This window comes from Podarcis cretensis (assembly GCF_951804945.1).
Source record: "Podarcis cretensis genome assembly, chromosome: 15".
Lineage (NCBI taxonomy): Eukaryota > Metazoa > Chordata > Lepidosauria > Squamata > Lacertidae > Podarcis > Podarcis cretensis.
In genome coordinates this window covers 25,031,165-25,046,906 of record NC_137185.1, presented here as the reverse complement: position 1 = coordinate 25,046,906, position 15,742 = coordinate 25,031,165, and the positions used below count along the sequence as shown (strand labels likewise).

At 46.5% G+C, this 15,742-nt stretch overlaps 2 protein-coding genes across 6 annotated transcripts in view; one reads left to right on the top strand and one right to left on the bottom strand.

The window, feature by feature from the left end:
* NLRX1 (NLR family member X1) overlaps positions 1-15,742 on the top strand; it is a 307,093-nt gene that overhangs the window by 106,261 nt on the left and 185,090 nt on the right. The window lies entirely within an intron of this gene.
* Positions 1-15,742, bottom strand: part of MCAM (melanoma cell adhesion molecule) — a 53,239-nt gene that overhangs the window by 6,513 nt on the left and 30,984 nt on the right. For all 4 annotated transcript variants that reach the window (XM_079954711.1, XM_079954710.1, XM_079954709.1 and 1 more), the window contains exons 4-13: positions 15,150-15,220; positions 13,923-14,010; positions 12,540-12,719; positions 11,117-11,241; positions 9,879-10,032; positions 9,143-9,270; positions 7,866-8,013; positions 7,642-7,763; positions 6,932-7,073; positions 5,397-5,429 (exon numbers count right to left, since the gene is read on the bottom strand). In XM_079954711.1, the coding sequence (XP_079810837.1) occupies positions 5,397-5,429; positions 6,932-7,073; positions 7,642-7,763; positions 7,866-8,013; positions 9,143-9,270; positions 9,879-10,032; positions 11,117-11,241; positions 12,540-12,719; positions 13,923-14,010; positions 15,150-15,220 (1,191 nt within the window). The remainder of the gene's footprint in view (positions 1-5,396; positions 5,430-6,931; positions 7,074-7,641; positions 7,764-7,865; positions 8,014-9,142; positions 9,271-9,878; positions 10,033-11,116; positions 11,242-12,539; positions 12,720-13,922; positions 14,011-15,149; positions 15,221-15,742) is intronic.

Sequence of the window (15,742 nt, the reverse complement as noted above, 5' to 3'; positions counted from 1 at the left end):
TTCTAATTGAAAAACAATTCCTCAGCTCAGTTGAAAAATCAATTAAATAGCACCAAAGTTAATGAAGCTTTCAGTCTAGGAATTGTGAGTTTTTAGCAAACCAGCAATTCATAAGCGCTAGAGACAAATACTAAAGGCCAAAAATGCATTTAAACTGTTATGAAGTACGGTAGTCAGACAGACATAAACGACAAGAGTTTTGCAGGTAATGCCAAACATACCTCATCTATGACAATCCATTCCCAGAGTGGTAAGCCAGACACAACAGCCACACACCTTGCCTCCTGCTTTTAAATGAAATGTGTGGAGCGCATGGGAACTGGCTGGGCTCTCCAAGCCCCAAGGACAAAAACAGCAAGCAGAACGCATATGTACATACACCGCCCCTCAGTCTCAATATATAGTCACCTTTCTCATATCCAGAAAACAGCTCTCAATATTTTCCTGGCTTCCTCCCAAAGCTTAGCTTGACCCGGGGCTGAGCCCTGCAGGTTGAAATAAAGATAGGCCTCTGAGCGTGGGCAGAGCATCATGAATTGCCACACAGGCCTTAATTCTGGTATTCTGTGTATTTTGTAAAGAAAATTACCCTGCCATCATTGCATTGCTGCCTGTTTCTGCTTGCCCACAGAGACCAATTCAGAAGAAGAACTGCTCCTGCCTTTGGGAGGAAGAGAGAGAGAGAGAGAGAGAGAGAGAGAGAGAGAGAGAGAAGACCTTTCTGAACAGGACTAGCAAGGACCTTCTCAAAGGGAACCCAAGGAGCAAGAGCTTTCAGGGGCATCAGGGAAACAGTGCAGTATCAGAGAAGATGCTGGAGAGAGGATGGGGAGAGGCTCCTGGACTTTGTCAAAACGTGTTCTCTCTCTCCCTGGCCTACGGAAAGGCTACCCCACAAAACAATTCCCTGGATATGCTCCTATCAGGATGAGGTGTTGCCTTCAATATCCTAGAAGCACAGAAAAGCAACAGAACATGGAAATCCAATCCAGCTCCTGCTTCTACTGAAAAGCAGGTTCTTAGCCCTCAAGACTGTGGGCATTCTGTGTCAGCAACTGACCAAGACCTGCTGGGACCTCAGGAGCTGAATGGGATGGCCAGGAATGCAGCCTCAAAAGGAATTATCATGCACATTCACAGGGCATTTTCTTCTCCCTGCAAAAAACCACATCCCACTTTTTGTTGCTCACATTTCAAAGAGCTCACATAGCTCTGACCTTTGCCTTTGGGTTTGGCCAGTCTGCATCAATGCTAACAGGCAGCAAGAGCATGCGTCTGTCCAATTGGTGGATGGGGACCGCCCCTAGGGGTTGCCCCACACCAATGGGAGAAGCTGCTTCAGCAGCAGAAGAAAAAAAGATACCTTTCAGCAGGTGACTTCACGACATACCTTCTGCTGTCTGGTTGTACCCAAACCCTGAGGTTTCATTCCCTGGCATGGTGGGGGTGAGAAAGTCCTCTGGAGAGCAGCGTAAGGGGAAGGGAGGCAGTGTTAATGTCCAGCGCAAAGGATTGTGGGACTCCTGTCACTTGGCGATCATTGATGGGCTTCTCACCAGGAGGATAAAGGATTGCCTGCCTGCTATGGCAGGCATGAAAAAGTCTATGTGCAGAGGTATATAAATCTTCCTAGCCAAGGCTCTGCTTTCGGTATGAACCTAAACACAGGCATTGGAATGGAAGGTTAATAAACCCAAGAGGCTGGTGGCAGCATCTCAATTAAGATGTTTTAATATGGCAATTAGAAGCCATTCCTCAGCATATTTGGGAAAATCAATTAAACAGCACCGAAACTTGGTTAATGAAGTTTTCAGTCTAGGAATTGTGAGATTTTAGCAGATCAACAACTCGTAAGCACTTGAGAGCAACACTTAAGGCTAAAATGCATTTAAAATGATACAAAATACAGGAATCCAACAGACAAGAACAGCAAGTCTTTCAGGGCCATGCCAAACATACCTCATCTACTGGAGTGGTAAGCCAGATACAACAGCCACACACCTTGCCTCCTGCTTTTAAATGAAATGGTGTGGAGCAAACAGGAACAGGCTGGGCTCTCCAAGTCCGAAGACGAGAACAGCAAACAGGACGCACACAAACACACCCACCCCTCCCACTTGCAATATATAATAGCCTTTCTTGTATCCAGAAAACAGCTCTCAATATTTCCCAGGCTTCCTCCCAAAGCTTGAACCAGGGCTCAGCCCTGCAGGCTCAAATAAAGATGGGCCTCTGAGCATGGGCAGAGCGCCATGAAGGCAATTTCCACACAGGCCTTAATTCTGGTATGTTTGAGGTATGCGTTTCGTAAAGAAAATTACACCACCATGATAGAATTGCTGACCGCTTTCTGCTTGCCCACAGAGACCACTTCAGAAGAACTACTGCCGCCATTGGGAGGAAGACAGAGAAAGAGAAGGCCTTTCTGAACAGGACTAGCAAGGACCACCTCAAAGCGAAAAGGCACCCAAGCAGCTGCTGGAGGGATTGGGTAGCAAGGGCTTTCAGAGACATCGCAGAAAAGGTGTCATAGAAGATGCTGGAGGGAGGATGGGGGGAGGCTCCCAGACTTTGTCACAAAGTGCTCTCTCCCTCCCTGCCTTCAGATATAGTTAACCCCTCCCCCCAAAAAAAGTCACTGGATATGGGGGGCACTAAACATGCTGCTATCAGGACTAAGTGTCACCTGCTATTTCCTGGAAGCACAGAAAAGCCAGAGAACATGGAAATCAAATTCAAGTCCTGTTTCCTCTCCTTTCCTTTTTTTTTTTTAAAGCAGGTGCCTAGGCCTGTTGCCCGTGATGCAAGAGAATGTGTGGCAAACACCTACTGAAATTTCAGGAAATAAATCATATTGCCAGAGGGGCAGGGGAGGGAGGGAGGGAGGTAGAACTATGCACATTTCTAGCTTTTCTTTATCCTAGCACAAAATGGTGCTTGCTTTTTAAAGCACATACCTGTACATGATCTGAACTCAGAAGACCAGCCTAACAGGCAACAGCATGCATTGATCCGATTGGTTGGAGAGGATTCTCAGAGTGCCACTCTGCAACCAATGGGAGAGGCTGCCCTAGCTGAATTATAAACAGATACCTTTTTGTGTGTCATTCCCAGCGGTACCTTGCTGCATTGCTGCAGGAGTTTGGGGAGTGGGTGTCGGGTTGTACCCAAACTCTGAAGTTTCATTTTCTGGCAAGGTGGGGGTAGAAAAACCATCTGGAGAGCAGCGGGCGGAGAATGTAGGTAATGTTAACAATTTAGCACTAAGGGATCGTGAGAAGCTCTTGGCTTCCAAAGGAGATGATGGCTTAAATGACCCATTGGAGGCTCACTCATTAAATTAGGTCTGCAGAATTTCGACGATTCATCAATTTAGAACAAATTTCATGTAACTAAAAAGATGCCACCCTCAATAACGCAGTCAGAAGCTTCCCCCGGTTAATCTTATTGATTGAAACTGTGCATGAAGAAGTTCTGGATTTAAAAAGGGGGGGAAATGGAAACTATATATATAAATTAGGCATATTTTTTTGCTCTTCAACTATAGACAACGACGGTATGTACTAAAATGACAAAAAGTAAGTTATAGTACCTGTTTACATGGTGGTTCTATTTAATAAAAAGACGAACATTCACAATCTACAACATCCCTTTCCCAAAGTGGTTAACCAGATTCACCTCCCGCTGCCACACACCTCTCAAAGCCCCAAGAAACAGAACGGCAGGCTGGAAGACCAAACCCCCTCCCCAAATTCTCTTCTCTCTAAGATTAGGAGAGGATACAAATTTTAAGACTTACTTGCTTAAGAAAAGAAAAGAAAAGAAAAGAAAAGAAAAAGTAGACCTCTTTAAAAGATTTTTCTAGAGATAAAGACAATGGATGAGTGTTATGACAGACTGCTACTATTTGCAATTTCCAGAAATGATGGAATATATTTTCGTTTCGATACGTTTTTCCAACTGGATGGGTGGTTATTTTCATTATTCTAAAACTGATCTTTACTGGGATTTTGTGTTTTTTTTAAAAACCTATTTTAGTTGTTTTTATGACTGCAAATCATTTTGGGCAATGTGAAAGGCAGTTCATAAATTAATAAAACAACAATAATCTTTTTAAATCTCAGGAGTTCAGGGCCATAAGGTGCCAAGGTTGGCATCCGGTACAGCATCCCTCAGGCCTTCAGGGGATGGTGACCAAATATTATCACCCCTCTCCTGACATCCAGCATAACCTTCTGCAAGGGCAAAGGGAGCCGAGCAGATAGGCACCCCTCTTCCTCTCCTCTCCCATTTGATGTATTTTACTTACTCAAAATGGATCCCACCTTTCTTCTAGGATAGAACGAATGAGATGGTGGCGGTGCTACAGGGGGTTCTCAAGGAAATTGTCCATCCAGGCACCAACCAGCCTCATCTTTGCTGGGTTTCAGAAAGTCCGTTCACTTCTCTTGGTGCAGCAGCTTGGGGCCCCGACGGTGGAATTCAAACGTCAGTGCCCTTCCTGATAGGCGGTGAGGGCATAAGCCCCCGCCGCCTATAAGGAGCCGGATCCTAGCCTGCACCCTGTATTGGCAAATGGGAATGCAGGCTGGGATGTGGGTTGTGCCGGGGGCAGAGCCAATGGAGCTGACGGTGGGCTTCCCTCAGATCCGCCCCCTGCCCATTTAAGCAGCCCACACTTGGGCCACAGCCTGTTTATTCCTGCGCCGGGTTTCCCCATCCCACTCACCCACGGTTTACGCTGATAGGCAATGAGTTTGCTGTGGCTATGGTGATTGCCGTTCTTTACGGGGCTGGGTAGGAATTTGCCCACCAGGATAATTGGCTCTTACCCGGTGGTTTTGCCTACTTCATAGCCATTTGTTACAACTGGATGGGCATTGGGACAATCCCTTGTTTTGGACGGAAGGGAGGTTGTAGTCCCTGCCTGCCCCTCCAAATGCTGGGGAATGCTGTTAAAGGGATTCGGGGGGAGTGACCATGTCCACATGCCCAGAGGGGCCAGGGCCAAAGGCACTCCCCCACAGCAGTCCCTGCGGGGGTCACACTATTGGATGTAAGTTTTGGGACCCCCGCCTGGACTGACCACGCATCACTCCCACCAGGTGGGCCAGAAGTATTTAGATTGCCCCATGCCCAAACCAAATCTCTTTCATCTGTATTTACCCAAAACCCCAGTCTCATTGGTCTCTTATTTATATGGGTTGGGGTATGGGAAGTCAGATGCCTGGTCCTGCAAGTAGCCCTCCTTGTTCACCTTCAGGACACTCACACCCTCCCCAGCTTCCTCCTTCCTGCAAAGCCCAAGCCATCTTCTGTGGGTTAGCTCCCGGAACATTTGACAGCACATTCATGTCCATTTGACAGTCATAAATGCTCGGTAAGGAGGGGCTTACCAGTCTTGGCATTGGGAGTTCCTCCTTCTAGCCCTGAAGAAAGAAAAGAAAGAGGAATAAATACAAGCTGGAAGTGGACTGGTTTGTCACAGGTTGCCTGTCTTGCTGTGAAAGGAATTGGGGTGGGGCTGACACAGCCACTGGCTTCATCTGAAACAGACGAAGAGAGAACTCAGCATGGTGTACAGTGGTACCTCGGGTTAAGTACTTAATTTGTTCCGGAGGTCCGTTCTTAACCTGAAACTGTTCTTAACCTGAAGCACCACTTTAGCTAATGGGGCTTCCTGCTGCTGCTGCGCCGCCAGAGCACGTTTCTGTTCTCATCCTGAAACAAAGCTCTTAACCCGAGGTATTATTTCTGGGTTAGCGGAGCCTGTAACCTGAAGCGCATGTAAACTGAAGTGTATGTAACCAGAAGTACCACTGTATAGGAGTTTCAGGGTATTGGTGTCGGAAGAAGAAGAAGAAGAAGAAGAAGAAGAAGAAGAAGAAGAAGAAGAAGAAGAAGAAGAAGAAGAAGAGTTTGGATTTGATATCCCACTTTATCACTACCCAAAGGAGTCTCAAAGCGGCTAACAATCTCCTTTCCCTTCCTCCCCCACAACAAACACTCTGTGAGGTGAGTGGGGCTGAGAGACTTCAAAGAAGTGTGACTGGCCCAAGGTCACCCAGCAGCTGCATGTGGAGGAGCGGAGACGCGAACCCGGTTCCCCAGATTACGTGACTACCGCTCTTAACCACTACACCACACTAGCTCTCCAGTGCAAGACCACACCCCCTCTACACCAGGTCATGAGAAATAACCACAGCCTCTCACTGAACAGCGATAGTCACATAAAATGACACTCAGTGTAGAGCTGTGGTTCCCAATGTGGGTCACACGCCCCACAGGGGGGCAATTTGATTTTTAAGGGGGGCAATTCGAGAACGACTTATTAACAGTTAATGGCCTTTTAGGCTTCCTCCAAGTGAATAGTTCACTTTTTGAATAATAAGGGTTATATATCACCGGGGGGGGGGGTGGCACCCGGATTTTAGAGATGCTTAGGTGAGGCATGGTCAAAAAAAGGTTGGGAACTGCTGGTACAGCGGAAATACTAGGCTAGATGGACCAGCAGTCTGACTCAGCATAAGACAGCTTCCTATGCTCATGAAAGTGGAGTGACATTTTCAGCACAGCTTATTTCAAACCACTTTCTGGGCCTGACAGACTGATGCGCCTTGGTATACTTTCTTCTGGTGTTGGGGACAGCTGTGATGGAAGAAAAAACGTTGGAGGGTACCATTATTTCCCCAGCCCCAGCCCTTCCCAGAAGGGCAAATGTACCCGTCACCACCAACACATTCTGGGCTCATTCAGGCTTTCGCTTGGCTCGCCGCTTTCCCCTGCGGATATCTGATCTTTACTGCAGAATCGGAGCAAACGTCCATTGGGTTTCTTGTGGATTGAAGTTTGCTCCGATTCAGTCCTAAAGAGTGGGACAACCGGGAAGTGTGGATGAGCCCTCTTCTCAAGACAAAAGGGATGGACTTACTCTGTGCCAGCATGAAGTGGTGCTGAGTGGTGCCCATCCTGTTTTTGGCGGTGCAATTGACTCCCGATTCTAGAAGGGCTTCAGTGACTTGGAACAGGACTGTGCTGTTGCGCTGATGACCCTGCATGACTGAAGTAAAGACCTGTGGAAAGAAAAGGGAGGGAGGATTAATGCTCCTAAGGAGAACTTAAAACAAAACAACCCAAAACAGGGCAGCAAGCACTGTGTCCCTCCAGATATTGCTGCTCTGCAACTCTCATCATCTCTGACCATTGCCCATGCTGGCTGGGGCTGAAGGGAGTTGAACGGCCAAGTTAGGGCTGAGAGGAGTCGCAAATCAACAATATCTGGAAGGACACAAGTTTCCCATCCCTGCAGACTAAAGCATATCAAATGGGGGAAAGTCACATTATACTTTGTTGAAACAGTCTTTGGACATGAAAAATATGGAACATTTGTTAAATATTATTGCCTTCTGCAGCATGTTTCATAAAGCATTCACATCCCATAAAGTCTTACAAATAACCCTGCGAGGTTGACCACTATTATCATATCATTTTATATTATTGGGGGGAGTGAGGTAGACAGCAGTGGCTTAAGCAAGTGCACCAAGTGAATTGTTGATGAGGTGAGATTTGAATCAGGGGCTCCTCGCTTCACAGTTCTCCATTTTTTCCTTTGAAATAAACCCCATGAAGAGCACATCTTACCGATCCATTGACACTCCATGAGATTAGCAAGGGGGGTGTCGAGTACCCGGTGCACGTTAAGTTCACCATCTCGCCTGATTGCACATGTACCACTTCCTTCCGTGCGACCAGAACTGGTTTTGCTGCAAGGAGAAGAGGTGGCTAATTGTTGTTGCTGCCCCAGCACCCAGGACTGGGATGGGGGAAAAGACACTTAGAGAGAGCTGTCACTATGCGATGCCTACCATGGACGGTCACTTGAACCTGTTTGGAGCGGGAAACAGCAGGGGTGCCTGGCATCGGCATCTCTACAACACAGGTGTATTTGCCTGAGGTGTCGAAGCCGACGTTGGTCAAGTTCAGAAGATTCCCCTTCTCAATCACCCTCCCTTTCTGGAAAAGCACAATATACATCGGGCGGTTTAGTTTGGTCAGAATCAAGTAGATACTTTCAGAGTTAATGCTAAATACATTACAGTGGTACCTCGGGTTACAGATGCTGCAGGTTACAGACTCCGCTAACCCAGAAATAGTACCTCGGGTTAAGAACTTTGCTTCAGGATGAAAACAGCAATTGCGTAGCAGCAGGAGGCCCCATTAGCTAAAATGGTGCTTCAAGTTAAGAACAGTTTCAGGTTAAGAATGGACCTCTGGAACGAATTAAGTTCTTAACCTGAGGTATCACTGTACTTCTGGTAAATGAGCCATATACAGTGGTGCCTCGCAAGACGAAATTAATCCGTTCCGCGAGTCTCTTCGTCTTGCGGTTTTTCGTCTTGCGAAGCACCCCTATTAGCGGCTAAGCGGCTATTAGCAGCTTAGTGGCTTAGAAAAAGGGGGGGGGAAGGGAAAAAGCTTGCAAGACTCGCAAGACGTTTTCGTCTTGCGAAGGAAGCCCATAGGGAAATTCGTCTTGCGAAGCGCCTCGAAAAACGGAAAACCCTTTCGTCTAGCGAGTTTTTCGTCTTGCGAGGCATTCGTCTTGCGGGGCACCACTGTAGCTGCTAGAGGGCTGTGAAAATTTGTGTCCTGGGCTTTTTAGACTTGTATACCCATGTACTATCTGCCCCTCAAGGGGTGCATTGGTTGCCAGATGTGAAATATACAGTGGAACCTTGGTGCTTGAAATGGCTTATTTGATGAACAAATTGGCTCCCAAACGCCGAAAACCCAGAAGTGTTCTGGTTTTCGAATGCTTTTCGGAAGCCGAACGTCCGATGTTGCTGTCAGCTATTGTTTCCAGGGCATCTGCACCAATCGGAAGCCACGCCTTGGTTTTTTAACATTTCGGGAGTCAAACAGACTTCTGGAACAGATTACGTTCGAGAACCAAGAATCCATTGTATTGGTTTACCAACTGGTCAACAGCCAGACAGATAACCAGCTTTCAGAGCAACTGTGTGCATGTTTACATTGTGTGCAGTGGGACTTCAATGTGGCTTACTGCAAAGTAAGTGTTTTTGGATTGCGGTCTAATACAGTACACCATTAACTCAAGTCAACAGCCCTAAAATGAGAATACCTTTTCCCAGTGGAATGCCAAGGGCTTGGAGCCTGTTGCATTACAGGTAAGGAGCGCATCCTCTCCTTCCTGCAGCTGTCTGAGCGAGGTCACTGGAGGCACAGAGGTTATCATAGGCTCATCAAGATCTAAGGGAGAGAAATCATATACTTGAGGCAACACAGATGAGATTCCTTCACTTCACCCCATCTTTATGCACTGTGGAGCAGCACCTATCTCTCTCAGGCAGTTACATCTGCCTGGGAATCAAAACCTGAAGAGCCACGTCATTCTGATAAACAGAACAGCTCAGAACATCCACGAAGGCTTTGCTGAAGCTTTGCTGCGCAAATAGGAGTATATCCACTGCCTGTCTCTCACTGCCTCCAGTGCGTCTGCTTGGCCCTCACACATCCCTCATACTGATGAAATTCTGGGTTCTCTGACAACTATGGGTGCAAAGTTTAGTCCATAGATTGGCTGGCATGTTGTGAAAAACGTCTTAATTATTTTAGCACTGTGTCTGTATTGTAAGGCAGATGTCAAAACAAAAACCACCTCTCCCAAGAAGATTCCTGTGAATGCCATATTCAAAAGCAAGGAAGCCAGCTTCGCATCCCCACATTTATGCAGTTTTAAATCAATCAACTGACGCTCCCGAGAACAGCCGGCTAAGATTTATCAAAACCGGATGACAGCTCTAATGAAAACCCGTCAGGCCACTTTGTACTGAATAAAACGCGCAGGTCCTACTCACAGTTCACCAGCAGAGTCACGTTGGCCGTCAGCTCCACAAACGTAACATCCTGCAAGTCAAGCACTTTGCACAGGTAGACCCCGCTGCGCTCCTTGTTGATGTTGTAAAGGTGCAGGAACCCCTGTTCAGAACCCTGTTCGGTGACTTCCTCCTCCTAGCAGAGTGCAAGACAAAGAAGGACAAAGGCTGAACCTGCAAGTTGATGACAACAAGGAGGAAATACTGCCCAGCCAAGAGACCCAGTCACCAACATCCTATCTATCTTTTCAGGGCAGGGTTACATTTTTCTGCTGCTCCTCCCAGATAGTTGATGGCCTGTCTGTTTTAGCTTTCTGATTATTTTTTACCAGTGTTTTTTAAATCAAACATGCATTCGGGGTCCCATCTCTTCATCTTGTACTTTATATCTGCATGGTGGTAGTGCTTCTGCTGCAACCCGCCTTGAATCAGGGGATGACCCCTCAGCTGAAGACCAGTGTGGTAGGCAGCACTAAGCTAGATGGACCTAGGGTCTGTGGCTTGGTATACAACACCTTCCTCTGTGCTGCAAGCTCAGCTTCATTCTTTTTTTATTATTATTAAAGATTTTCTTGTTTTACAGAAGTATGTGTAATGTCTCTCGTATTTTTTCCATGTAACATTTTTACAAATCCGTTTCATTTGTTGAGACATTAGGGGGAGAAAAAAAGGGGTGGGGAAGTTGGGTGGGGGTGGGGTCGTGTGGCGATGTTTCTATAATGCTTAATGTATGTAGGGTTTAGTGTCAGCATTGCTTGTGCTGTTCACTTGCGTTCCTTTGGTGGTGAGAGAGGTTGGGGTTGGCCTAGGGTGTGGTTGTTTGTTTGTGATTGGCTGTGATGATCTTTGTTTTCATGTGTGAGTGGGGTGGGTGGGTGTTTTGGATCAGGTTAGCCATACTGATTTGTATGCTGTTGGTGGATTATTGTCATTGTCTTGTTGGGCTGTGTATGTGATAAAGGGGAGCCATACCAGGGTAAAGGCGTCTTTTTCGTGTAAGTTTCAGTTTATTGGTTAATTTTTCTAGTAAGGCTGTTTCCCAGACTATTTGGTACCATTGGTCCATGCTTACTCCTGACAGGTCTCTCCAGTGTCTGGTTATGGTGTTTCTGGCTGCTGAAAGTAGGTGGGTTATGAGTTCTTTGTGGTGTAAATGGGCATTGTTGTCTTGGAAGATGTTTAGTAGGGCCACAACCCCTCTAGACGCAATCAAAGCTCACCATTCTGTACAAAGTATACAGAGGTGGCGGATTCCCATCTGCTTCGCAGCGCAGGGTCACATTATCTCCCTCCTTCACATCCGGGCTTGGAGCATCAATCATGAAGCGGAGACTCTCAGAGGGGTCTACAGAGAGGGGCAGGGGAAAAAAGAACCTTCATTTGCCTTCTGGTGCTTCTCCTAATAAGCGCAGACAGAGAAACTTGGGAGACACAGCAGATCAAAGAATCCTAAGAGCTGGAAGTGAGGCTTCTCATCCAATCCCCTGCAATGCAGGAATCTCAACTAAAGCATCCATGGCAGATGGCCACCTAACCTCTGCTTTAGAGCCTCCCAAGCACAGAGAGTCCACCACTTTTCATGGAGATCTGTTCCGCTGTCTAAAGAAGCTCATACTGCTAGAAAGTTCTTCCTGATGTTTAGTTGGGACTCTCCTTTCTTGTAACTTGAAGCCATTGGTTCAGGTCCTAGCCTCTGGAGCAGGAGAAAGCAAGCTTGCTTCCTCCTCCTCCTTGTGACAGCCCTCTTTTCCAGACTAAACAAACCCAATTCCCTCAACTGTTCCTCACAAGACACTCCATTTCCAGACCCTTGATCATCTTGGTCGCCCACCTCTGCATATGTTCTAGCTTCTCAATATCCTTAATATTGTGGCACCCAGAACTGGACACAGTATTCTAGATGTGGTCTGACCAAGGCAAAAGAGAGCAGCACGATTACTTCCCTTGATTGGGATACTTTCCTTCTGTTGATGAAGCCTAGAATAACATTAGCTTTTTTTTGCTGCTGCATCACACTGCTGACTCATGTTATGCTTGTGGTCGACCCCTAGATCCTTTTCACATGCGCTGCGCGTAAGCCAGGTGTCCCCCATCCTATATTTCTGCATCTGTTTCTTCCTGCCTAAGTTAGAACCTTACACTTGCCCCTATTGAAATTCATTTTGTTGTTCTGGCCCAGATCTCCAATCCATCAAGTTCATATTGAATCCCAATTCTGTCTTCTGTGGCATTAGCTACCCCTCCTAGTTTGGTGACATCTGCAAATTAGATGAGCATTCTCTAAATTCCTTAATCCAAATAATTTATAAAGAGATAAAGAACTGCTGGGAGGGGCAAGGAGGAGGGGACTGCCACACCAAATTTTTATGATTATGATTATTAAAATTTAAAATTTATATACCGCCCAATACATGTCATGCGTTTCCCCCCAATAACAGCACCCATGTAGCTCCCCTTAATGTACTGGTTGGTCCTCAAGGTCCCTTGGGCTGTGGGGTCCTGGGTTTTGGCCCCAAAGTCCAGCCCTAATTGCACTTCTGCATGAGGCTCAGTCTTCTCTCAGCAGGCGAGGCAGAATCTCCTTTCTTAGACCTCCCAACGAATGTGCTCAGTGCTCCTAAAAGGAGCTCAGCCCAGCCTTACAATGAACGTCGACTTTGAAGCTGTCCGACTTGGATGTCTTGTTATTCCCCATCAGGGTGTAACTGACTTGGCAGTAGAACTCAGCACTGCGGTCTTCTTTGGTGACTTTTGCCGAAAGGGTGCTGCGGACAGTCCACAGGCCACTTGATTCCTTGATGAGCCCGGGACGGATCTCAATTTCTGATTGAAAGAGGAAGAGAGGAGAGGTTTAGGAAGAGCATTTAATTCGTGAAAAGTGTGCATGGGTGAAAACCCGCTGGAGGAAGGGTCAAGTAGAAGACTATTCTGAAGAGCAGCTACAAACCTTACATGTTACTCTGCTAAGGAGCAGTTTATGCTGCAAAGGTCACCTGGCCTTGTTTCTCCAGCTAAGATAACCCTTACTGCAAACTCAACATAGTGGCATGTGCTAATGCAGGGGTAGGCAACCTAAGGCCCGGGGACCGGATGCGGCCCAATTGCCTTCTAAATCCGGCCCATGGACAGTCCAGGAATCAGTGTGTTTTCACATGAGTAGAATGTGTCCTTTTATTTAAAATGCATCTCTGGGTTATTTGTGGGGCCTGCCTGGTGTTTTTACATGAGTAGAATGTGTGCTTTTATTTAAAATGCATCTCTGGGTTATTTGTGGGCCATAGGAATTCGTTCATTATTATTTTTTTCAAAATTTAGTCCGGTCCACCACATGGTCTGAGGGACAGTGGACCGGCCCACGGGTGAAAAATGTTGCTGACCCCTGTGCTAACAATTCACAGATCTGTAGCCCTGATGTCTTGCTTTTCCCATGAGCTGTGATGCCCCATATTGTATCATTTAACATATTATAACCCACTTTACAGGCAAGATCAACTCCCATGGCAGCTTACGATTACAGTCCGCCCAATATAATTAAGGATAATTAAGTCACTTCCTCCAGAGGCCGAGGATGGAGGGAGCTGTCAATGACACCAGAGGATGGGTGATAGGAGATGCCGATCCATGAAAGCAGCCCTTCCTTCCCCTGCTGAGCTGCCCCAACTTGTACTATTCACCCATCATTACTCATACTGTTCTGCAACCAAGAGGAGGCACGTCCCTCCAAAGGCAGCAGCTTGGAGCCCCCATAGGAACAGGGCTTCTCATGAGGAGTAGCTGGCCATCTTTGCCTCTGCTTAAAAGCATGCTGGGTAGGCAGGGAAACTTGATAGAATAACATCACAGCTCCTGTGCCACATTGGAATTCTTAATATGCATCTTCGACTTGTGAACCCTGGACCCTTGTGCCTAGACTGGGCCTAATTCCTGCTAACCCTTTGCCTTGTAATAAGCTTCTGGACTGTACCCGGCTTTTCTATGCCTCCAAGTCTGCTTTAATAGATTTAGCTTCACCTGATAATGACTCACCATTCCCATCCAACTTCAGAGGGACTCCATCCTTGTACCATGTGAGGGTTGGTGTTGGATAGCCATTGCGGCTGGTGCAGGTTGCAATCTGAAAGACAGACAGACTCAAACACTCCATACTCTTCAGGGCTTATAGTCCATAGGTTCAAATCCCAGACTGATTTATCTTGTTCCATTCCAGATCCAGACCAGATTACATAAAAGGGCTTCCTGCTAGTGCAACAAAACATCACTTCCATAAATCAAGGCTGGGCAGTTGGCTCATAGTCTCCTTTACGATATCTTGATAGCTGTGGGCTGTGCAAAGTCTCTAACGCACCACTGTGTTGTACTCCTAGTGATTTTTTGGTGCTAAAATTACCTTCTTGCTGCTTCAGCAAAAAATGTAGTCTTTACTGAAACATCCCCCTTACTGCTGGCAATAGTCAAATTTGGCTCTCTTGAGAATGTTAGGCTTTTGGCCGGAAAGAAAAACCTGGACATACAAACTGTCAGGCAAAGGGAACTCTGGCCTGGGCTTTAGGTGGTCAGTGTGTTGAGTCTCAGTGCACTGCCACTCCCTCTCCCTTTCCATTCCACTGCTAGATGAGACAAAAGGGCTAGGATGTGCCTCTAGGTTAAGGTTACCAGATGTCCCCCTTTCCCGGGGACAGTCCCTGGATTTACAAATCAGTCCCCATACAAAATCGATTGAAGTTGAAAAATGTCCCTGGATTCATTGAAAAAAATCTGGTATCCTTACTCTAGGTTTAGCCTGGTTTGAGTGTAATTCAAGGAGTACTTCTACTATCTGCAGACCCCCACATAGCCAAGGATGTCTACTTTGTGCCCAAACAAGAGCAAGGAAGCCCAAACCCTTCACTGACCACTGGTAATCCTACTCAGAACCCATATAGTTTTGGAGACATCTCAACATTTACAAACTTGCCTGCTGGACCAAAATAACTACAAACCTGCAAAGTGTATATTTTTTTAAAAAATATTAATAAGCAGAGAAGGCCAGGGATGGAGAATTCTGTGGCAGATACCAAATCCAACTTTGTGAAGTGCAATTGCCACATATAAAGCTTTAAACAATTTAGGACCCAAATAGGTGAAAGACCATCTCCCTCCCTACTTGCAAGTTTTAAACTGTTTTTAATGTTGTATATTAACTTGGGACCTTATGGTAAAGGGCAGGTAATTAATAATAATAATTGCAGGTGCACTAAACACGGCAGTTCTTACCTCACTCAAATGAGGGTCTCCTGTGCTGATACCACGATTAGTCTTCTGAATCTCAGGTTTTTCTGGAGCTTCTAAAAGAAGAAAGTAACCAGGCAGGGCTAAGTGGTGAGGCAGGGAATAAAACAACCACAGCCTAGACTGTCTGGGCATGTCCTCTTACTGTGCAATAAGCCCCATGGGCAAAATGGACACACAATAAGCCCCCTTACCTTCAGTGCCCCATCAACTCTCTTCTCTCATATCCTAACTCACCCCCATCAATGACCTTCGTTCCTCTGGCTACACCACCATTCAAAGGTATTTTCTCTCTTCAAAAGGCTTCACTCTTTCCCCCCCTTCTTGACCATAAGCCTGGAACAGACTCCAACACAACCTGCACAAGTCCACCTCTCTTACTTCCTTCAAATCTCTCCTCAAAACCAACCTTGGCGGACCCCATATTCTACTGTAACCAAGCTCAAGTGTGTTAATTGAAATAACCATATATTCATCCTCTGGTCACTTCTCCCTCCCCTGCCCCAGTGTTGGACTTAGAGAGGTAAAATCCTTGGGTCCTGTTCTCCTCTTTTTGGCAGAGTGTCATGAGCATGGAA